We start from the raw sequence: 25266 nt of genomic DNA, 5'->3' as shown, positions 1-25266 counted from the left end.
TTTGTGTTTTCATTACTTAAGATGTTTATTTAATACCGGTATTATTCATTTTTTCTTATTGTCCTACACCAACAGGTACTCATCACTAACATCAGTTAAAGATTCTTGGCCAAACGAAACATCAATGCCAAGCTGGAATATCTTCATGGAATCAGCAGATCATCCGTCTTATGTAATTTGACATGCCTTCATGAGTTCAATCAAAAAACATATGATCGGTAAATGTCTTTATTTCTATAATCAATTAATTAATCATGATTTTAAACTGTTGTAGACAAAATAGTATTTATTTAAATGAATCATGTCTTACAATTTTATATAGATAATGGGTAAAATAATTAAAGTTATAATTACTTTTCATTTTACAGAGATCGTACAATTATAATTTATTTACTTTGCACCTTTTTTATTCCCACATTTTTTTCTTCGATACATATTATATGTATATGTGAAATGAAAATCAATAGATAATGAAAACTTGAGCACAGTAAATAAATGAAAATTTAAACACAGTTAATCAAATTTATATAAATGCTTTATCATGTAGGGGTAATTTAAACACACAATACATTCCATAGGTTTCAAGTCAATGTTCAACAAGAAATATGCACGAAGGATGGATTCTAGCACAGGTCTTTGGAGCAGTGGATGGGACTCATAATACTGAATACGTTATATGACACACATGCAGTTGAACACAACAGAAAATCTTGAAGAAAAAAAATGTGTATTTTTTATTTGAGCTTAAATGTAAAAAATATGTTTAATTTGAGCTCAACTATACCTTGAATAATTAGCTGTTTATGAAATTAAGGTAAACATGCAACATCCTTATATCACTGTTTCTACTACAGATTTTCATTAAAACACCATTAATGTATTCAGTGTCATTATGTTAGGTCAATTACCAAGGTCTATATCTCTGACCTGCATTTAGCTAAATAATGCCCCATTTTTATGTTCCCGGATAGAAAGATCGGTTGTATATTGTTTTTGGTCTGTCTGTCTGTCTGTCAGTCAGTCGGTCATTGTGTGTGTCCCAAAACTTTAACCTTGGTCATATCTTTTGCAATATTGAAGTTAGCAACTTGATATGTGGCATGCATGTGTATCTCACGGAGCTGCACATTTTGAGTGGTGAAAGGTCAAGATCATTCTTCCAGGTCAGAGGTCGTACATATGGCTTTAAAGCGGCGCAATAGGGGGCATTGTGTTTCTTATAAACACATCTCTTGTTGAACTTAAAATGTTCCACTTAAATTGTGTGTGCAGCTACTCCATATCCCTATATTTTCCACAGATATTGAAATAACCCTTTACATATGTAGTCAGACTATTTATTAAAAAAATTATATAATTAATATTTATTTGGGTGATTGTTGTAAACACTACAAATATTTACTGTTGTTGCGAATAAAGTTGTTGAAACTGTTTTAACTAGATGTTGTGTTAATGAATCTTTAAGAGAAGAAACTTCTTGAATAATGTCACTTCAGCTTGTTACTTAACAATCTTTTGTTCAACATGTAATACACTTTTAATGATTAAAGTGGATTGCAATACAGAGAACACAGAAGAAGCGTTTACCTAAAAAGAATGATGTTTGAAATTGTCAGCATTTCATTGAGAATTATATTCATTAGCTACAGTGTTTGAAATGTGGTGAACATTTTGATTATATGGCCCCAATGGAAAAAAAATACTTGTTTTATTACTTATTTAAATTTTAGCAGACACCTAAAAATACTCTTAAGAATTAGTTTTTTTTCTAAAGTAAAAATATATCCTTACCTAGAAAAGATAAACTTAATACATTTAAATTAAAAATATGCACTTAAAAATCCACTGTCTAAGTAAAAGTGGATTATTTATATATAATAAGAAAACATACACTCCCAAATTTAAAAGAACATAAAAAAAAGATTCATCTGATTCTAAAAATGCAGAATCAATGCAATAAAGTTTAAGTGCATATTGGGAAACACATTTCATTTTGAGAAGGGTTACTGCTGATGAAGAGATAAGAAACTATGATATGACACAATTTGAGATTCCAGTATAACTTCATTATTCTAGGAACACACTGTTATGTGCAGTTGGAATCAGACATCATTTTTTAAATAAACTGTGTTTTTGAAACTCTGCATTACATGCAGTTTTACCGGTTATTAATTTGTACAAAATATAAGTAAAATATACAATTGCATATAAAATTGTATCATTATCATTCATTTCACTTTAAAACTGGGTGTTTAATTTGATTTTGTGTTAAATCCTAAAAAATGAAACCGTGTTATGCGTGCGTGTTTAAAAGTACAATGGCAATGATGAAAATACCATCACTGTTAATAAATAAAACATTAGAAAAGCACTACTAAAACAAAAATTTTACTTATAATTTGGTAAAATAAATAAACACAATATGCAAAACAGCACATTATAATTGTTGCAAGTATGTTAAATTCCAACTTCACATAGTGAGTATAATTTAACATTACAATTGTATATTGAACTGGTTGGGTAGCTATCTTTTGAAATAATTAAAATACAAAATGCATTTTTTCAACCATAGGTAAAGCTTGATTGGTCATTGTCGGCTCGGGTACTACTAACATATACCCCGAGTACTATTTTCTGTTAAATGACCTCTATAGTATCGAAACTCATACTCAAAAGCATGTTGATGCAGTTTTGTTAAAAGAGAAGTTTGTTTAAGATAAACAATATTGTTTTACGGTAATAGCTACATGAAGCGCGTTTTCTGACATCGGCTTTTGAACGTGTATACAACTCGGGTACAGTGTAATATCAACCGGGTACGTTTAAGTATATTTACTGTACCCGGGGTACATGTAAGTATACTTAAGAGTACCCTGGGTACATGTTTGTAGTACCAAGCCGACAATGACAATGACCAATCGAGCATAAATAAACCATATTAGGACTAGATATGTATATGACAATGTATTAAATGAAAATTCAATACACGTTTTGTACTTTTTCTGTATTTTTGTTTTAAGTGCATTACATTATTTGAAAATATACTTAAAACACAATTGAAATCGACTTATGGTTACTTTTGTTCTGATGAAGTGCATTTTTCAAAAGGAGAAAATAACTTTTACTACACATACATGAATGTAAGCAGGAAAAATGCAGATTTTTTTATGTTAAAAGTATATTTTGTCTGCATCGGGCATTCTGTATGGTTCCAATACCGCTACTTTAATTTTTGTCAAGATCTTTTTGTGTTGTAATTTAAAAGACAACGCAGTTACTGTAATTTAGGAACAGTTGCTGAGTTAGTTGGATGCACATGCAGATACACCACATTTGATAAAGGGGACAGAAGCAAAATACATGAGTTACACATATTGTAACTGTTTTAAGTATGTAACTATTAGAGAATCATCAATGATTATATTTAATAAAAAAGGATGCGCTGGAATATTGCATATAGTGTCTGTCTAGCTACTTTTATCAGAAGGTCCCAATTTGATCCCCACTGGCAATGAGGGAGGGTCCTCAAGATCATCTCTGATAACTAAACACCAAGTATTGGTTCTACCCGGGAAATATACTTCAATGTCTCGATAAGCATTAGACTATTGCAGGAATATAGCTTAAACTAATAGAGTTAAATAAATATTTATATGTGATATTTTATGATATGTCAGAAAAATAAACACTGCATGTATACAAGTACCATTCCAATCTTGGCAGCTAGTGAACTATTTCAAAAGCACCATAACTATGAAACACTAGTATAAGGCATATCGCAGTGTTCCACGGAAGTGATGCTGATGATAATTCAGCATGATGATTACTGACAGTAGATATTTCTTAATTCCTTTTCCTCTAAGTTCTAACGACGTTACTCGTTAGTAACAATTCCAGTTCATGGACTTTGCACCAAGTGAAAAATAACAATTTACATTATTCCACTGTAAAAGGGTAACAAAGATTGATTTATGCAATAAATCGTCCACTGATCCCTTGTGAGCCATGTCGCTCTTTGTTCAATGCTTGTTATTTGTGCTTTTTCTCAATTTTCAGCAAAAGATTACAGACAACAACACGGTATAAAAACTCTACCGGATGTTGACAGTTTGAATATAACCCCAAAGAAAACGGAATGTACAATAAAGAAATCGTAGACTACGAAAGCGTTTTACGAGGACATTTACGAGGGGGTTATTGAAACGGTTTACGAGAATCGTAAATCCAATCGCAACTACCCAAGTTACGATAACGTCATATTTACGATACGATATCTTATTGAAACGGTCCCCCGATATGCATATTAAAAGATGTGAACATTTCGTTGTCATTAGAACGTACCGTATGGTAGTGACAGCGCATAATGCTGATTCCAATTGCAATACTTATTGCAATACTCATGACATCAAAAACAGACGTTACACTCGTTAACGTAATAACGCTTAAGTGCTCGTTTGCATTCCTCTCACATACCGCATCATCTGAAAGTATCGCACAGAAACTTAAGCAAACTCTCAAAACATTAACAGAAAATAATAAAACTATTTATTTGCTCGTTTTCATACTTATGTTCACGCAGTAGCGTTCGTATCATATTACTAATCTTTATATAAACAATCTGTATTCTTAATAGTATGTACTCAGAAAAAAATTCTGATCTGTTTCTTACAATAAATAAAAAAAATATACGATTTACCAAAACGAAAAGCAAACTAAACTCTTCGGTGAGAGTAATTGAATTCGGGGAAAAAAATTCAACATGCAGGCGTAATATAATAAACCCATTTTAATATTTATTCATTTTACAGATTGCAAGTTCTTTAAATCTGAACAATTCTTTTGTGGCCTATGACTGTTTCGCAAAACACAAACACCAACCAAAATATAAAGGTGCGCATGTCAATGTGCTCGTTAATGTGTTTGCAAATTTTCCACCCCTCGTACAGCAATACATTATCGAGTTCCTTGTAACACACAATTCAAATTGGGATTGTTTCTGTCATACAGGGCCTTAGCACAAGATGTCTAAATAATTCGAACCATATATAGATGCGCAAGTTCACAGTAATGTTTACTATTTTTGTAAAAATGTACAACCTTCAAACAGCAATAGTTATTTTATTTACGCGCGACATAGGTTAAAAAAGCGGCCATAATTTCGAGAAAGTCGAAAGCATTCGAACCAAAATACGGAAGCGCAAAAGTTAAAATGTCGAGTAATATATTTGTAACGGTTACAACCTCTAGCAATTCATTTTGAGTTACCGGTATGCTTGACGCAAGTACACATGTATTTATTTTGTCTAAAAAGGAGCCATTACTCCGAATATGTCACACACACACACAAAATAAACTATATGCGAAGATGCGTAAGTTTACACTCTGGTTAATTATGTTTGTTAAGTTGCAGACATCAAACTGCAGTAATCTTTAGATGCGATGCAACACAAGCAAAATCTGACGGACGGAAGGACGGGCGGAAAAACAAGGGAACATAAATAATATGTTTTTGCAAACCCCTGCTAGAAATAGTGTCTTAACAAATAAATGTAACAAATAGGCTATGACAGAATTTGAACTAATACAGGAAATTGAAAAGTGTGACCCTCATTCATCCCTTTAGGTATAATGTTTCATAAACAATGTCACCATAACCTTCTTTTAATACATTAACGATTGGCATCTGGGGAATAAATGCTGAGCACAAACATGTGATTTCTGATCATGTGTATACTTAAGTTTCTTGGTAATATGCGAGGCCTAAACAATTGACCAGTTTGTAAAACAAATTTGAGCCAGCGAAATATACATATTATTATTATATTATTCCATTAAAATATGAACGGATGCAAGCACAAATCAAATAAATAAAACCCATATATTTATTGATAATGTATACCAAACGCATTCAATGTTTATACATTGCCAATCAGTAATGCAATCTGACATAGTTTTGTCCTTCATCTGTGTAAGTTAGAGTTACACAATAGATCTGATTTGTGATAATGAACAACTCGGTTTTCACTCATGGTTGATAAAGAAAGGAAAATAGTACTGTTCCGCTAACTTTATACATTTTGTCAGCTTTAATAAATTGAGTTATATCTTAAACAGTTTTGCCGACAATCCACAGTCAGTTTCATCAGCATATTCAATCACGTCAAAGTAATTTGTATGATCGGTATGTTTTTTTATTTCGTAATTTTCCGCACGTAAGGGACTTTTCAAACCGCCAATCAACTTGAACTTTTATATATTTATTTCCTCTAGCCGACATTTTATCACCATGAAGCACTGAAATAAATCTGCAATTCCATTCAGTTTAAGTTTGTTTTGGATAATCTCGAAAGCCAGTATTTACAAAGATTAGCTTCGAAAGCATACACACTTTAATAGCGTCCTTCCACTTTGTTATAATAATACATACACATGTATAAACAATATTCAAAAGAGCGAGATTGTGGCGGGGTAGCGAAATGGTAACTTGAGTCTCTCTCGAGCTAGTGTTGTATTATACAAACATACGCGAGTATATGATGAACCATGCGTTTGTATTATCATAACAAAGTGAAAGGACTTTATAAATATTAATATACTTACCACCCATATCTTAGTAAATACTGGCTTCCGAGATTTAAACAGTTTTATACTAGTGGATCATCGCCGCGTAAATGTTTTTCTATATTATTGAACATTAAAATGAAACAATTTTCAAAGCTTGTTAATTATGTGTACGAATATGTATGATATTACTGAACGGTCTTTTGAAAATACATATATTTGCGAACGCTTTGCAGAGTTAACATATGAGTGATGTATGCGAAGTAATCCATGTCGACGTTTACGCTCGTATGCAACCAAAACTTTATTGATAAGGCACTGTATTAATTTCTTCAACGCCGCAAAAGAGCTTTGCAATATATCTTGTCAAAAGTAATTGACAAGTTACGACCAGGGAAAGATGTAAAAATTGGTCTTGTATAATCATACCATTGACGTTTGTATGATTTAGCGATTGCTTTTCAGAATTTTTCATATATACTGACGAACGCCGGTCGGTCATGCAGAGTGGGGCGAACACTATTGTCCCATGTGTGAGAAGGAATAAATGGAATAAAACGCTAGTACCTTAAGTTAACTTTGTTCGGCGCGTACACATTGCATGCAATGAAAATATATTTTGTGACCATTTTATAATACGACTGTACTTTATGACGATTAATTTGCTTAACCAATCTCCTTTTGCATCCACGAATAACATATATTTTACCAGTTGCTTTCAGATTCATTCGTTGACATGCAACTGTTGTCGTGGTAGTGTTGAGTTCAATGCCTACTTCACCGTTGAAGTCACTATCGCTGTAACATACCTAGAGAGAAAGCAATAATGTCGTTGTGTTGATAAGTTTATACCGAATGGTAATACATGTATAAGACATTGTCGAGTTTGCTTTCTGTGACCTAACCAGTACGTCTTTTTAATGTAAATACTGATCTCACAGTTTTGGTACTTAAACACAGAATATAAAAATAGTTCTGTATTTCTTTATGCAATATATTAATAGTTAACATTATTTAAATTATTGATTGATGCCTTAACAGCAATGTTATGATGCTGAAAACTTTGGTTTAAAACAAAAGCGCAACGTATTGTAAAATGTTAACAAGTAGTTGATTAAAGGATCGAGGTTAAATGAGAATCAAATATTAGATAATGTGTTAGTTAAAACAAAACGCTAGCTTACATTTATCTGTATCTGTTGACATATGACAGCACTATTTCTTAGAACACAAAATGTATGCAAAGATGCAGTCACTGTAACATCGAAGATGCTGCAAATGTGAAGTTAATGTAATATTTATATATACGGAGAACAGGTTGTGTACTCAGAACAAGAAAATGTTTCATCGTTAAATATAATTAAGCATACTGATCTTTTTACGTAGGAAATATACCTGTTAAAAACGTCCGTTAAGTTGAACTTTTCAAGATCTGTTAATACGTTGTATTTGAAGACTACATGTCCATTCTCGGTAACGTTTTTTAGACCGTGGTTTGGTACTAAGCTTGATGCTGTAATAGAAAGAATCCGATAATTTCACTATTTTCTTTAAATTACATAGCTAACTTGATGGGGCAAGTATAAAATGTGAGTTTTCGATAAACAGTAAGCGGGTCCTATCTAGGGCTGTAACGATACATTCGAATATTCGAATTACTCGAATATGGCTGTGGATGAATCGTATTCGTTATTCGCCACCTCCCGAACCGAATATTTGGCGAATACAAACAACGTGATTCGAGTTTGAAAGTTTAATCATCTTACCTTACAAATGAAGGTTCATACAATTAAACCCTATATTAAAATGTTCTTCTCCTTATTTCGGCGTTTTTCATCATGTTTACCCCACCCACTATGTTACACAGTGAGATTAGCAACAACAATTGCGGGCACCGGTTAAATATTAAGGAAATTGAATTGAACAATCTTTCGATGGTTGTTTAATGCTTATTTAGGTTAATACGAGTGATTTGATGCTCAAACATACACACAAAGGATAAGCGGATGGAATTTCTTTTTGTTTATCGTTACGACAATGATTGTGAAACTTATCAACACACATGGAGCCTTGCAAAGGGAATGCAATTGGTATCGTTGACATGCCTGCCACATACACGTTGTTTGTCTGGCGCTACTTTGGTTTCCCCCAAAAAGACGATTAGACGAAGACAATTTGCAGTGTTTTGTTATTTCAAAGTGTTTTATTTCATATTTTCAGTATGCAATGATACTCAATGAATCAAATTGACAAGTACACATAGTTTCATACTATATAAGGTCATGTTGAGTTGTCAGTATTACTTTTGTTCATTTAAATTCATATTCGCGAATACATATTCGTATTCGATACCCTGTATTCGTGATACGTATCGTATTCGTCACCTAGTGTATTCGTTACAGCCATAGATTCCTATTCAAATGTAGTATTATGATATTTATCCTGTTATTACGCCAAGGTATTAGGAAAAGACCAAGCACATTACAAAAAACACTATTATTTCACGTAATTTTCATTGACTCTCTTCAATTTTCACCGAGGCATGCTTCGGTAATGGTGAATATAATAAATAGTACAATATTCTTATAAAAATTCACACGAAACACTGAAGAGCATCATCTGTTGATACGTGGTTTGATTCTAACTGCCTTCAATACTAAATGAAAAATCTTATACCCATCAATATCAAAGGAAACAAGAAACCGTCGGAGACGGGTGATGCTCCCCAAAGTTTTTTTTGTCAAAATATTGCACTATATATTCAGATAAAAGAAAACGTCTTGAAGGGCATAACTTTGGACAAAATAATACGATGGATGGTTTAGCAACCTAAAAATTTCAAAGTGCCATAACCCTCTAAATAAATCATCCAACCAGAACCCACTGATAACATGCGCATCTCCTCAATGTAGTTAAGCTTCTCATAAAGCTTCATTGAATTCCAGTCAGTAGTTGGGGAGAAAAAACCCAAACAAAAATTGCACTATATGTACAGTTTATAGAAAATTTCAAAGGGCCATAACTCTGTGAAAAATCATCCGACCATAACCGGCTGATTATATGCACATCTCCTGTTGGTAGTGAAGCTTCGCATACAGATTCATTGAATTCCCATAATAAGTTGATGAGAAAAAGCTCGGACAAGAATTGCACTATATGTACTATGGACAATTTCAAAGGGCCATAAATCTGTGAAAAATCATCCGACGAGAACAGGCTAGTAATATGCACATCTCCTCTTGGTAGTGAAGCTTCGCATAAAGTTTCATTGAATTCCCGTAATAAGTTGCTTATAAATAGCTCGGACAAGAATTGCACTATATGTATAATGCAAAATTTCAAAGGGCCATAACTCTGTGAAAAATCATCCGACGAGAACCGGCTGATATTATGCACATCTCCTCTTGGTAGTGAAGTTTCCCATAACGTCTCATTGAATTCCGGCATAACTCTGTGAAAAATCATTCGACCAGAACCGGCTGATAATATGCACATCTCCTCTTGGTAGTAAAGCTTCCCATAAAGTTTAATTGAATTCAGGTCATTAATTGCTGAGAAATAGCCCAGACAAGAATTGCACTATATGTACAGTTAATGGAAAATTTCAAAGGGCCATAACTCTGTGAAAAATCATCCGACCAGAACCCGCTTATAATATGCACATCTCCTCTTTGTAGTGAAGTTTCCCATAAAGTTTCATTGATTTCCGGTCATTAGTTGATGAGAAATAGCCCGGACAAAAATTGTGCACGGACGGACGGACACACGGACGGACGTACGGACGGACGAAGCGGCGACAATATGCTCCCCCCCAAAATTTTTGGGGAGCATAAAAACCTCTGCACACTTAAGGTTCCTACAATATCTAGATTAAGCATTGACACGTTTTAATTCCAAAACTAGAACCGATGAGGACACCAATCCATAACAACCTGTCCAAAGCGAAAAATGATTAGTTTTTCTGATAACCATGCACTAGTTCAGATTTGAGAATGAATAATGAACGCAGTTAACTGATTTAAAGGTAATTGATCCATTTTATATTTACTCTGTCAATTCCGTTTTGGTTATATGAATCAAATAACACTTACATCTGATTTCTAAAATAGAGTCAGCAACATTGATGTATCTGAAGTTTATATCAATTTGGTCGATAGGAAGTATCTTGAAGTGTCCCGTGGCTAGGTATTCCATATTGTAGTACTGCAACATAATAAATATTGCGAATCTTACCGCACTTACTCACTATCTGACCATGCATCAGAAGCAAACATAACAAGCACAATCGTCTAACGTTAATTGATGCAACTTAATTTCATTCTGATTTCAAGAGATTCAGAGTGACTTAATCTGCCGAAATTCGCGAAAGGATTGTCTTGACCAAAATGTTTGACTTCGCCCTTAAAGTGGCCTTTTCACAGATTTTGGCATATTTTGAAGTTTGTCATTAAATGCTTTATATTGCTAAATGTAAACATTGGATCTTAAAAGCTCCAGTAAAAAAATCAAGAATAAAATTAAAAAGGCAAAAAAGTAGCCGGAACCAGGGCTCGAACCAGTGACCCTCGGAGTCCTGGAGGTAGTCTGAAGTAAAAACGCATTAGCCCTCTCGGCTATTCCGCCGGGTATACGCAGTTTAAGTATTTTATACCTTATATAAGCAATCTTCATAGTTTCGTAAATTTAAACGACAACAACAGAACTCTCCAAATTATTCAATCGTTTCGCGTTGCAACACTTGATAATTTTTAGGTTTTCAAATCGTCAAAAGATACATATAATGGCTATTTTGGACTATGGTTAATGTTCAGTAATACTGTTACCTCACAAATATCATAACTAAAATGAAAATTTGCGATTCTGAAACAACTTTTTTCAATTTTGTCAATTTGCCAAACCATGAAAAGATTCCTTTAAAGGTTGGGGGAAAACCGATACATCTTATTCATTAAAAAGGCGACAATTCTGTACTTTCTAATAAAGTCTTTTATATCTAGGAGACGTTTGACTCTCTTGTATACGTTTTAAATTGAGATATATATTTAATATAATCACATTTTGTTACTTGGACCTGCACACGAAAAACGACAAGGCATTAAATCTTATGATGAATATTGATCATTACTTATTGGAAGAAATGTTTAAATCTTTGAGAAGGAACTGCAGGAAATAAACATGATTATTATATATTTTTGGTTAAGTAAGTTAAGGCGATTATATCTATGTTATCATTTGTATTCTTTAACAGTAACGTCATTAGCTAAGGTAAAGTATTGTGTCTGATTTAAGCCATATTGTTCTGATTTCCTGGCGGTGTTAACGGTCGTCAACATGGCAACATGAAAACGCGCTAGTGCGACAGATATGTATGCTCAATATAGACCGCGCATGCAACATATTTACGCACGACGTCAACAAAAGGGCTGCACAAAGCTCAATTGCACCATGCGGTAGCGCTGTATTGTAATTCAATGTGGACACTGACGATTGTATAAAACGGAAACAATTATTATTGTACAATATTATTAAAACAACTACAACAAGAATTTACATAAAACATATTACAAATTGTCGATATATTCTGGATTAAAAATGTATTCATTTTTTGTGAAATGCTGTATAAATCATCGATTGATAACTGATTGATAACGATGTGTAAGATGTTTCGTTCAATTAATTTGTTTAAGAAAACCCCTGTTCGGGTCCAATGACATAATTGGGACCAGTCGGGAAGCCAGTAACAGTGTTTTTTCTTCAGCCTTCAACGTCGCTCCATACATGTAAGGACTATATAATATATTAAATGAAAATAAATGTTCACAAATTAAACTGGGAGACATTGACCTTAATCCTTCATAACTTGAACTGAATACGGGGACTTGTCTTCCAAAAGACATATCACTATGTGAACATAAAAGCTCTGTTTATGAACAGTTTTCAACATATGGTTTTGCTATTTTAACTAAGCCGTTTTTTAAGACGACGTCGTTGATGAAAGAAGACGGACAACGGGCAAACACTGGGATTAACTCTCGCCTTTCAGCTTTTCTGCAAATTATGTGCAGACATGAAGTGTCCCTGAAAGGATTTGAATCTTTTCCAAGCCCTTTTTGCAAACAATGTTATTTGTTGTTACAAAAGCTAAAAGTTACTTGCAACTTGTATTGTTTGTAGTATTTACCCCTTCGACTGCAAAGTTTATTCTGTCAATCAAATCCTCTACGCTATACACGGCAAAAGGGCCTATCGAAGGCGGGAATGGAATTGTTTCGTATTCTAAAAATAAAAGATGTAGTTTAAAAGGACACTCAACTAGCTAATAATGTAATTTCATTACAAATTTGATTTGGAAATCAAGGGGGCAAAGTTGTTTCCAAAGTATAACGTAACAATATAGTGTTATAGTGTAGGCAGCACTGTAAAGTGCTGCATGCGGACAGTGTATTCGCGAGAATAAAATAAATCGTTGTACCAACCAATACAAACGAATTTACATACATTTTCAGCATGTGTGCGCATTGTTTATTTATTAAAAGATCGAGAATCAACATCGGTACAAACTGGTAAAAAAGATGCGCATTGCGGAGATCTTATTTAGTTGATGTATTTTACTATTTTGCGTGAAACATGCAAATAAATAAATTATCGAAAACAAAAATCCTTGATAATAAATGGGTCATATTGAATGTCTAGGTAAAAATTGAAATTGTAAGCGAACCTTTCACAGTTTTTAGCACATTTCAAGTATGGATTTAGTCATTAGTTCTACAAATTGTTACATTATACTCTTTAACCTGAGTCTGAAAATGTCCTATAAATTTGAGTATTTTTTAGACAAAACAATCTACTTATGTCTTTCCGAGTATCATCAAGATTGAGAAATGCATGTGGCTTCTAGATTGGTAATATTTGTTTTTTAAGATTTGAGCAAATGGCATTATTTCTGGATACAATTGATTCATATTAAATTTAGTATTTCAACTTTTTATAATATCATGTTTCTTCAAACATGAAAATTTGGGAAATGATTAATGTCCAGTACTATATTTATTTAAATGAATTCATTTTAATTGTTTATTCCTCTACATTTGCACCAGCGGTTACTTCTTGCCTTTGATTGGCGTCGCTCTGGAGAGCGGCGACTAGTATGTAATGCATTTTTTTCGCTTATGGGAGGAGAAGTTATTTTACGGATCAATGCATATATTTTGTTTTAAGAATATCTTGCACAGTGGTGATTTTTTGTGTACATTAGTGTAAATAAGTACTGCATTTGTGCCTATTAAATTTATGACAACATATATTGCCAATAATACAAAGCTAATTGTTTTAATCAATAACTGATCCACAACTGATCACAGGGGAAAGATCACAGGGACTGGGCAAATACGCAAAACATTTTGGTTTTATATAAAAACAAAACATAATTAAAATATATTTATTTTGTGTTTTTTCTAATTTGCTTATTTAGTGGAGAATCAATGTAGTACGATATTTGACGACCTATCGCGCAAGCAAGTTTATTGGAAGGCGTAATGGTACGAAAACGTACAATGTATTAGTTTATAAATAGACATATAATAACGATTGCTATACACAATTTCACCAAATAGCAGTACATAAATGATGGCAGCCGGAATAGCTCAGTTGGGAGAGCGTTAGACTGAAGTTTTTGACGCAACAATCATCTAAAGGTCCCCGGCTCAATCCCGGGTTCCGGCACGAACGGAACTGTTCGGCGGCTGACATTTTTTTTCAGTCAGGTTAATAAATATAATAAAGCTTTATTTTATGTAGACATTTTAAAATCCATTTTACTACAATTGGACATTTTTATTAAAATTAATGGATGCCGCGTGGTGACAACGTTAATTAAAATCTATTTCATCACTTAAATATCTTTAAAAAAAATACACGTAGTTTTATATTAACAAGTAAATGCAAACAACACATCTATTATCCATGTATGTTTATGGTAGTCTATCATAGGCCCGTATTATTGATTGTAACAATAAGTTGCGATAAAGTTAGCAGCCGCTTATCAAGGAGGAGCTGTGTCACAGCATCCCGTTTCCCTAGAGTCAATCACTTCTCGGAGTTTGTTTTTTAAGAACCACATATAGAGCGCGAAGCGCGACACGTTTTACTATCCAGGTGGTATGAGCCCTTTGGCATTATCCAATCATTACGTCCATAGTTATCTTCCTTAGAATTTGAGAAATTTTGAAATCGTTGTTCGAAGTCCAAACTTTTCATCCGATTGTTCCCAAACTTGCACAGGTTTTTTTAAATGAGGACCCAACCCAAACTTTCTATATGAGCAATATCGGACCATAAGTCCAGAATAATGTCTCTTTGAATTTAAAAATAAAAGTGAAAAGCTGCTTGGTTAGGTGATTATGTCACCATTTTTCATCAGATTCTTTCCAAACTTACAGTGTCTTCATATCAATGAGCATTTGTACCTCATTAAAAATGAGAAACATCGGGGCAATAAGTCCAGAATATTTTTCTTTTAAATTTGACAAAATAAACAATTTCCACTTCTTTAAAAGATTTCTCAACTTTCGTCTGAATCTTTCCAAACTTGATAAGTGTTTGCATATCAGTATTACTCGAACCCTATTGAAAATGATGAATATCGGAGCAATAAAGTAATAATGATCTTTTACTGAATTTCAAAGTATTGTGAAATGCAGCTTCTTTATGCAATTTTCAGTTTTCATTCAATTTTTTTCAAACTTTTACAGTGTTTCATATCAATGAGTACTCAGCCCCTATCGTAAATGAGCATCGTAAGAATAAGTTCAGAATCATCTCCTCTTGAAGTTGAGAAAAATATGAAATTACGCTAACAAGATGAAGCAGATTTTTAAACATACACAGCTCTGTTCCATAAATGAAAACTGCAAACGGATGCCAGTCAAAAAAAGGAAACCAATGTAAATAAAATGAACTATGAAATATTTGGGAATTACAATACAATATCATAGATAATGGTTATTTTGGGGTTATAACACAACATTATAAATAATGGTTATTTTGGATTATAACACAAAATTATAGATAATGGTTATACCAGTATCTTTTTCTATTTTGTTAAAAATAATCGGCCAATATATTAATATTTACAGTAGAAAAATAAGATGTGTTTGTGAAACACTATGTCCCGGTATATGACGTTTGACCTTGAAGGATGACCTTGACCTTGACCCTTCACCACTCAAAATGTGCAGCTCCATAAGATACACATGCATGTCAAATATAAAATTGCTAGCTTCAATATTGCAGAAGTGACATTACATGAGCAATTTTGACCAATATATTTGACCTTGAAGGATGACCTTGACCTTGATCTTTCACCACTCAAAATGTGCAGCACCATGAGATACACATGCATGCCAAATATCAAGTTGCTATCTTCAATATTGCAAAAGTACTCATCAAATGAGCGATTTTGCCACATATATTTGACCTCTAACCTTGAAGGATGACCTTGACCTTGACCTTTCACCACTCAAAATGTGCAGCTCCATGAGACACACATGCATGCCAAATATCAAGTTGCTATCTTGAATATTGAAATATTGCAAAAGTGTACATTAAATGAGCGATTTTGACCCATATATTTGACCTTTGACCTTGAAGGATGACCTTGACTGTGACCTTTCATATTCAAAATGTGCAGCTCCATGAGATACACATGCATGCCAAATATCAAGTTGCTATCTTCAATATTGCAAAAGTAATTGCAAATGTTAAAGTTGGCGCAAACCAACAGAATAACCAACCAACAGACCAACAGACAGGGCAAAAATAATATGTCCCCCACTACTATAGTCGGTGACATAAAAATCTTTCCATGTAACTACATTGAGTGCCTTTTACACTGAAATTCCCGACGCCGGTTAGCTTTGCATAAATACTTATCTTGTTATAACTTGCAATGGCTTTTTAAAGGTGTACTTAACTATTATCGACTGATGAGCATCAACTCATCTCCCCAAATATACCGTGTGGGGCTCATACTCAGGACAATATGACAATCAGTGAGAAAACTACTGTTTTTAAACACGACTGAGTTCATATAGTGAAAGCTGACCAAACGAATGTTATCACTGAATAAATAAAAAAAAGACTTTCAGTTTGATATACATGCTATGTAATGATGACATTGATGAACACAAAAAATACATAGGTCAATATTCGCAGTATTTACTGTGACACTAACAAATCCTTTATGATGAAATCGAACAAAAAAATTTTAATTATATGTTATATATAATTATAGTATAATATATCGAATAATGTGTTTTGATCAACATTTAATCTATGTTTTTTTAAATTATGTATATTGCCAAAGAATGACTACATTAGATTAAATCACTATCACGGTAGTATTCCATACTTTTGTGCAAATAATTTATAAATCAGAGATTATTGTATTGAGTCAGCCTTAACCCTAATGTTGTTGGTGTACAATTTGAGGACAATCTTTGTATTATATCGAAGATGTATCAAGGTTATAATGATAAATCATAAAAATGTATAAATACAAATGCAGGGTCAGCAACTATTACAAACTGTGTAATTATGTCATTACTATATGAAGTAAAAGAATGCTCTTTTTTTCTATCTCGTGGCCACGACATAGCTAACTCGTGGCCACGAGATAGAAAAAAGAGGAGAGCAATTAAAAAGAGAGAAGTGAATGTCATCTCTATGCCACCGTATGGATGCATGTGCAGAAACATTATGTTTTATGCAGAGGACAGTAGCAAAAAAAGAATAACACATGTTCATGAAGTAAATAAGACACTAAGTTAATATTACATAATCATTAATTATGATAATTATTGAATATAAAAAAGGTTTGGCTGGCATATTTGATATGGTGTCTGCTTTAATCCATCAGCAGGTCACAGTTTAATGCCCACTACCACTGAAGGGAGTTCACAAAAGTGTCGATAACGTTTAAAAAATTACGTATGTCGTCACATAGACTAAATATGCAAACAGTTGGACTAGACCTACATCAATTCCATTTTGTATTATTTTTTAAATAAACTCGAAGATGAGTTTCATTTTTTTATTGACCGTAAATTATATACGTAACTGAGATCAAAATATATATCATTTCATTATTGACAAAACATTAAAACACATGTATCGAGGTCATGACATCATGTCAACATTCGGGTGTTAAATGTTTCATTTTTTTTATTAATTTAATTTATTCTGTATTTTTACCACATATACCGTGGTCTTACTTTAATTGTATTTGTTATTAACCGCACATATATTGTAATTACATTCACATGTACAAGTTATGCAGTGTGATGATTTTAAATATGTCGACGATGTGTATTAGTTGATTTGCCATATTCAGACAAAAGTCATTGGACAAAATGTGAACAAAGGTTCAAGGTAGTAGATAGCACAGACGTTAGTGATGTATGGTTCTGTCATGGTGGTGGTGACGTTTTCATGACATGTGTTAAACACAAAATGTCAGCACAAAAAATGTTTGCGGAACTGGTTACTACAATTAGATGTACACATTGTGGTTCGCTTGGATACTTCCAAAATAGTTTTATTTTATATTTGTTAATATATTTCTTAGTTTTGAATTGCCTAAACACGTTTAAGAGTTTTAGGTCATCGATAAGAAATATATTAAGATTGATTGTAAAAGCCTTATAAAATACCCACAACGAAATAAATTGTGAAAACTGTAACGGTAAAATACTTGAGGACGAATGCCATATTTTGTCAGAATTTGTATTTTAATACATTTCCGTCAACATTATATAAACACATATAATTGGAGAAATACGAATACAATGACATATATTGGGTTGATGAAACCGACAAAGGAAAGAAAATTTCAATAATACAACATATAAAATATATTTAATTTATATATATCTGGTACGTGATCAATGACTTATCGAATCACCATTGATTTGAGATAAAAAACACTTGTAATAGTTTTGTAGATGAAACACTTAATGTCGAGACATTTCTGAAATCTTACCTGCAGACCAGCCTTTCAGCAAATTGTGCTTTATTGCCAGCTGACCGTGTGTTATAGTGTCGCTTACATGCACTCGGCATCCACCAAAACTGAAAACCTAAAAGAAAACATAGGAATATTGGTCAGAAAATGGTCGTTAATGCCGTATCATACTAAAAATTATATCATAATGAGGATCGAGATGGAGGTTCTGCGACATTTGTTCGGGGAATATTTTTTTATCTGGTTTTAGCACTTGGAACTTATGTTCAATTGAATATTAAAAAGTAAAAAAAATAAGTACAAACAAATGTGTGTTGCATACATTTTATATTGTTCCTGTACAATGTCGATACTAGATTAATTGCTCTTATATAACCCGATAAAACAAGTGTACATTTTTGAAATGTCTTAAATTGATTTTTGAAATTAAGGGCGGGAACTGGCAATGACGTAAACTTTGCAAAGGCACATAAAGCTATGAAATATTAAATCAAGAACAAATAACTATTTAAGTAGATTTGATAAAATTAAAGATAAAAACACAATATGTAAATATTCGACTTGTTATATTTAAGACACATAATAACAGTTTGGCTTTTTATATAATATGTATAGCTACAAGAGTATGTGATTAGTTGTATGCTGTTTGTGGGTTAAGGCCAGCAATAAAACCGTTTAACGAATCCGACGCTTTGCATAGACCGTTTGAAGGTGGCGACCAAATCAGTAAATTTGTACTTGTTTTAAGCTTGGTTAATGTCGTTTCTCACTTTTTGCATGTAACACATTCATACTCTTCTGGTATTATTTCTGAAGTTCCATCACTATTCATGGGAAGTTTAAAATGGTTTGATTCAATGGTAATCCAGTCCTTACATATGGGGCTTTTTCTGCCATTTAATAACAAATTCAAACACATTTTGTAAATATTGCCTAGTCTTAATAAGTGAATATATCTAACAATTGCATGGCTTAGAGTAAGCCTTGGAGAACTGTTACAAAATGTGGACACGTCAATATTAAAAAAGGGTAAACATAAAGCGGGCTACTGGTGTTGAATATCTGTAATTTAACCATGGATTTGGTTATGTCTGGGTTAATCAAGACGGTAATCAGGAGGATGGTATTTTATGGAGATAATAAGTAATTGTGACACTCAGAAGTTGTGAAGAAGTCAATTTACTTGTTTAAGTTTACGCGTCTGTATTTGAAATTTACCATTTTTTGTTTGTTTCCCATTTATTTGTATTTCAAAATTAGCGAAATATACATATGTTTCTTGGTAGAACGTAATGTAAGAATAGTGTGATTTCATTAAAATCAAAATGACGAACTTGCTAATTTGAAAGAAAATTGATGCGTTTCTTTGTCATATCTTTAAAAACAAATTTTGTTGTTAGAAGGTTTACAGTAATTGGCTTGTAATCATTAAACACATTCTAAATCTGAACGCATATCATTTAGCTAGAAAAAAGGCGTTTAAACGCTGTTTCAACAGAGATGATTGGTCGGCGACTTCATGAAAAGACGGTTATGGTTCTTACAATTGATCTAAAGGAATGGAAACTTATGCGTGAGAGATCGACGTATGTACCGGTTTGTTTTCCCTTTAATATTAGTCCACGAGTTAATATTCACAAAAATACCGATGATTTAATATGGCTTGTACGCAAAGGAACCACGGCATCAACCGTAAATATGGGGCACGCCATACGTGAGGCTTTGCAGGAATATTTGTCAATCACATGCTAATACGCATAGGCCTTGTGACCGCCGTGTGTGGGACGCTCAGATTTTATTTATGCAGAAGTGCGCACTTTCTTCACTGTTAGTATGCATTACAAGAATCTATTTGCACAAAAATAAAACGTTCCACAAAAGTTTTTAAGGTGTTTTGAAAAGGTCACAACATTTAAAAATATGTGGTTATTCAGAAGTATGCAACCTTCAGAGTTAGTGCCCACTACTGCACACGATAATCTAATAGTTTTTGCGAAACGTTCAATTGTTTTTGCGAATAATAACACATGTCATGATAAGAGTTATCGCAAATTACTCGCTCAGTTTCAATGTCCGGACATGTGGTTTAAGCGGCCAAACTATATAATAATAATAATAAAAAAAAAATCAGTCATTTGTCATCTTTTAATAACAATCACTTGCTGTCTGCAGGCAGCAATGTTGATAACATAACACAATTTTTCAAATTGTTGGGTTGTCAACAGACGGTAACTGATTTAGTCCTAAAATTGCAAACGAGCATGTCCTGTGGCATTGTTGTTATCAGAATACTCATTCGTCAATTGTTGTAGACGCACGCGAGTTGTACAGAAGGATTATATATGAAGTCACAGCATCAGTTTTCTGCTTCGTTAAGCGCACACGAAGTCTTCTGTATAAACTTTTAACGACACGTTTTTTAGAAATGTTGCTCAATTGGAATTTTGTTTCGCGAAAATTCTAAATATTGAAAAAAGGCAGTTTTTATTACAACTGTCTCATATTTCATGAAATTAGTCTAATTATTTTAAATGCAGAAGTTTGCCACCCGTGATTTATTGATAGGTCTTTGTATTATACGTTAAGTTAAGATAAGAAGTCTAATGATTTGGTATGCATGTAGATGGATGACTTAATTAGCTCAATATCTGTAAGAACAATATAGAATGTTTAATAAAATAGACACAAATGGAGATACCTAAAATAAAAATATCGGTGCGAAAGGCCTGTCGTTTTTATTATCATTTAATTAGTGGGAATCGTTAATTACAACACGAGTTGCATGTAGCTTTAAATTCCAGTAAATAATGGCATATGGTTTATCACGAATAAATGTTATATGTTAACAATGACATAACTACTAACACGAGCCACAGCATTTTTCACTGACTCAATATTTTACATTCAATATATATATATAAGAACATTACCGAAATTGTAGTCACCACAAGTTTGGCTAGATGTATGCCGAAAACAATCATGTGTGGTATGCTGATCCATAAAGTGCCATGATACCACTTAAACGGACTGAATACAAGCAGACAAATCCAAAATTTAAGACTGGCGTTGTTACCGCCCATCTCGTCGATACGGCATGGCAACTAAATAAATCAAGTAAAATATTTGAATAATATGCATGCACCCACTAAATCTCATTACCATGGATATTAAAATAAATAATATGTTTATTGAGAAAAAATAATTCCAACAATAAAAAAACAACTTTTTAAACATTGCCCCTCCCCCCCATAGAATAATGTCAATTAGTTATTCCATACATAGAACTTTGCTCGATTTTTATCTTATACTTTCCCAGACCACCTTGTCACCGATGTGGAGAGATGAAAATCAGGTATATAATTCGACTTTTGATGAAGTATCATCTTTGAGATAGAGAATTAGGTGTTAATACGCAACGACGACCGTCTAGTAAAGATAATCTGGTGTTGGATGACATTTCATAATACTAACAAGCATTGTAATTGATCGAAAAACGAGTGCTAGACTATTCCGCTGTAGTTTTCATTTCAAATGTCAGGATAACGTAAGCATTGACAACAAAAGCCAGGTGATTGTTCAACGCACCATCCCGACGCGCAGAGTTAAAGATATTGTGACAAATAATTTCAAACACCTCAAAAAGCAAATGACCTGACCGAAAGACCCTATTTTGACAAGAAATGCTTCAAATGTACAAGGGAAGGGTATCAAGTACATTATATTTAATTTTGATTGATTAAAATTAATGATATGATTTAGTTATTTAGAAGTATTTCTTAGTGAACAAATAATCGTCTAAATTGATTATTTGCCTTGGATGCTTTCGAAGCAAAATAAGATGGATTAAACTCTAGTTACCCACTTATATATTACTTACAAGATTCTCTCTGAACTCGTTAAACCATTTATAAGCAAGGTTTTCGTCTCCCACGTCAGTGTATCGTTTGTCCCATTTTAGGGCGTCCTGTGTGACTATCCACGACGACTTGCTTTGAACCCACGTGGTGTCGCGGAGTAATTGCATGAAGTCTTGTCGTTTCTGAATACCATCATTCGTGAACAAAAACAATCAATAGTGAATAAATGCAAAATATTTAAATACTTACATTGTTTGTTTATTACATTATATCAATGTATTCGAGTCAGAGCTAACTCTACCATGCATCCAAATTTCCGAAGAAATAAAATGAAAACAAAATCACCAAGACAATTATAGCTTGATTAAACTGTGTCTTTAATTATAGTGGCCATAAACAGGATAAATACCACACCATATATATGAAGATGTAGAGCAAATGTTATCAGCGATGTGCGTTTGATCTCCCAGTATGATCGTTTTGATAAAGATATTGATGTAGGGTCTTGAACGAAACGACGAATCGTATGATTTAAACAAACGTATATGTTGCGCAATTTGGAATTAAGACATGTTGAAGCGGATCAGCACTTTTTAAACAGCTGACGTTGGCATTGAAGGTAGCCATTGGATTCTTACATGTGACACACACACACTAGATCATAAAAACTGTAAAGGTAAGGAGTGAACAAGCCCGATTTATAAAACAAATATTTTAAATATTGATTAATGGTACTATTAGGGAAAGAATCTATTTGTTTAATCACATATTGATCAAATAAACTAACTCAATACTCAATAGAATTATGGATTTGGATGTTATTAAATCTAAAAACCAAGAATCATACTTAAGTAGTACCCATACGTACACGATCGTGTATAAATGCATCAAACCACGGTCCTAAAAGTGCTTCGTCTTTAAATGCACCGAATCGTTCGTCGGCCTCGAGAGCTTTCCTCGCTTCGGTCCACGATGACCGGCTGTTAACCTCCGGGGTTGTATTGAGTAATTGCATGAAGTCTTGACGTTTCTGAAATACAACGTTCGTAAAAAACTGAGTCAATAAACATTTCAAAATCACTTAAAGTCAAATACCTAACAGAACATTATTTTGGTGTATATATAGTTATATTTTAAAGAGATGCTCAAGTCTGAGCTATATCTTACATTCACCTTATTGGACAAATAGAGTTATAATTTTATACTAATGTTTCTTCAATAGAGGTATAACAGACATGGATTGATATCCCTTACAAAACGCTTTGGCACATAGTAGTGGTATGATAATTAGCGATATATAGAGGATATTTGTTGGATGCGATGGAATATCGAACTTATTTCACGAGTGATCATATAAAATATGTACTTTGTATGATCACGAGTGAATTTAAATCGATATGCCATCGAATCCAACACCTTTTCTTTTTATTTTATGCTTTTTTTCCGTTATTAACATTGTAAAAGAGTTTAACTGGATAATATCGCTGGGATAATGACGTCATTTTGTCGAAAAAATGACGTCATTTCACAGTATAACAGTGAAAAATATCGATATTTTTCACTGTTGTTTTTCACTGTTTAAAACAGTGAAATACCAGTTTTTGTTCACTGATATTTCTCAATAAACCTTCGGAAAGCAAAAAATAAACATTTGTATTTTCACTGATAATTTCCATGTACGATTTGTTTGTAAGTGAAGTGGGATCTTAAAGGCAACGGAAAATCGTCTCGTATATGTAAACTGTTAAGTTATAGAGCGTTCATTTTGGAAAATAAAGTCGTAGTTTGTACTTTTCTCTCTCTCAGTATGATGCTTGTGTTTAAGGTAGCCTTGTTTTTCTTTGACGCGACAAAGCGACTCGGGTGTAACTATGTAAATTTCGAAAACATTTAGTATTGTTAAGTTAAAAGCGGACAGGCCCTTTAAAATAAGTGCTCTTTGTAATTGTAGAAACAATAGTACTCTATCAATTAAGTATTTATGTATTTTTTTATTCATAACGCATTTGTGCTCATTGAAAATAATCACTAATAACACATTAACGGGCCAAAGAGTATCTTAATATATATTTTGTTCTTTAATGCCATCCAATAAAAATAAAAATTGTCAAATTAAAGTTACGTCATTACTTACATGGTACTGTCTGAACTCATTAAACCAATCTTCAAATGGTATATCCTTCGCGGCAATGATTCGTTTTTCCAAATTGAGAGCGTCCTTTGTTACTTTCCACGATGAACGGCTCTGAACCCACGGTGTGTCGCGGAGTAATTGCATAAAGTCTTTACGTTTCTGAAGATTCAATAAGTAACTAGAAATGGCGCGGCAGAGGCCGACGCGTATCCCCACGCCGCATGTTTGACCCAGGGGGCGCACCAGGGTTCGTAATGGGGCCATGCATAATTGAAATTGACCGTATTGTTATAAAAGATGTTCAGTATCAATTTGAAGTTAATCGGTGTAGAAATGAAGAAGTTAATGTAGAATAACCTAAAAATGAGTGAAAATCTCTGACCAGGCCCCACCTAAACCCCATAACTTTTGATACAGGGGTCAGATCAAATTCCAAATAGTGCACGGTCGCACAAATGCTCATAGCTACCATGTGTGTAAGTTACAAGGTTCTAATGCTAATAGTGTAGGAGGAGATAGTGGCCAGGTCGGACGGACGGGCGGACGGACAGACGGCTGAGATAATCACAATATCCACACGCTTTTCAAAAAAGGTTCAAAAGTACGGTGGCATAGAGTTGACATTCACTTCTCTTTTTTTAAATTGCCCTCCTCTTTTTTTCTAGAAAAAGAGGAGTGCAAAACTAAATAAAAGC

At 33.3% G+C, this 25266-nt stretch overlaps 1 protein-coding gene across 4 annotated transcripts in view; it reads right to left on the bottom strand.

Annotated features, from left to right (window-relative positions):
- Nucleotides 1-25266, bottom strand: part of LOC127844885 (mucolipin-3-like) — a 49942-nt gene that overhangs the window by 8931 nt on the left and 15745 nt on the right. For 3 of the 4 annotated variants that reach the window (XM_052375428.1, XM_052375429.1, XM_052375431.1), the window contains 11 exons: nt 24572-24730; nt 23306-23467; nt 22458-22619; nt 21511-21681; nt 18599-18695; nt 12743-12837; nt 10653-10764; nt 7957-8074; nt 7746-7833; nt 7271-7370; nt 4342-4481 (listed from right to left, as the gene is read on the bottom strand). In XM_052375428.1, coding sequence (XP_052231388.1) covers nt 4342-4481; nt 7271-7370; nt 7746-7833; nt 7957-8074; nt 10653-10764; nt 12743-12837; nt 18599-18695; nt 21511-21681; nt 22458-22619; nt 23306-23467; nt 24572-24730 — 1404 coding nt within the window. The remainder of the gene's footprint in view (nt 1-4341; nt 4482-7270; nt 7371-7745; nt 7834-7956; nt 8075-10652; nt 10765-12742; nt 12838-18598; nt 18696-21510; nt 21682-22457; nt 22620-23305; nt 23468-24571; nt 24731-25266) is intronic. The other variant, XM_052375430.1, reaches the window with a different exon arrangement.

The sequence above is a fragment of the Dreissena polymorpha genome, chromosome 9 (assembly GCF_020536995.1).
Source record: "Dreissena polymorpha isolate Duluth1 chromosome 9, UMN_Dpol_1.0, whole genome shotgun sequence".
Lineage (NCBI taxonomy): Eukaryota > Metazoa > Mollusca > Bivalvia > Myida > Dreissenidae > Dreissena > Dreissena polymorpha.
This window is presented reverse-complemented; position numbering and strand designations above follow the sequence as displayed.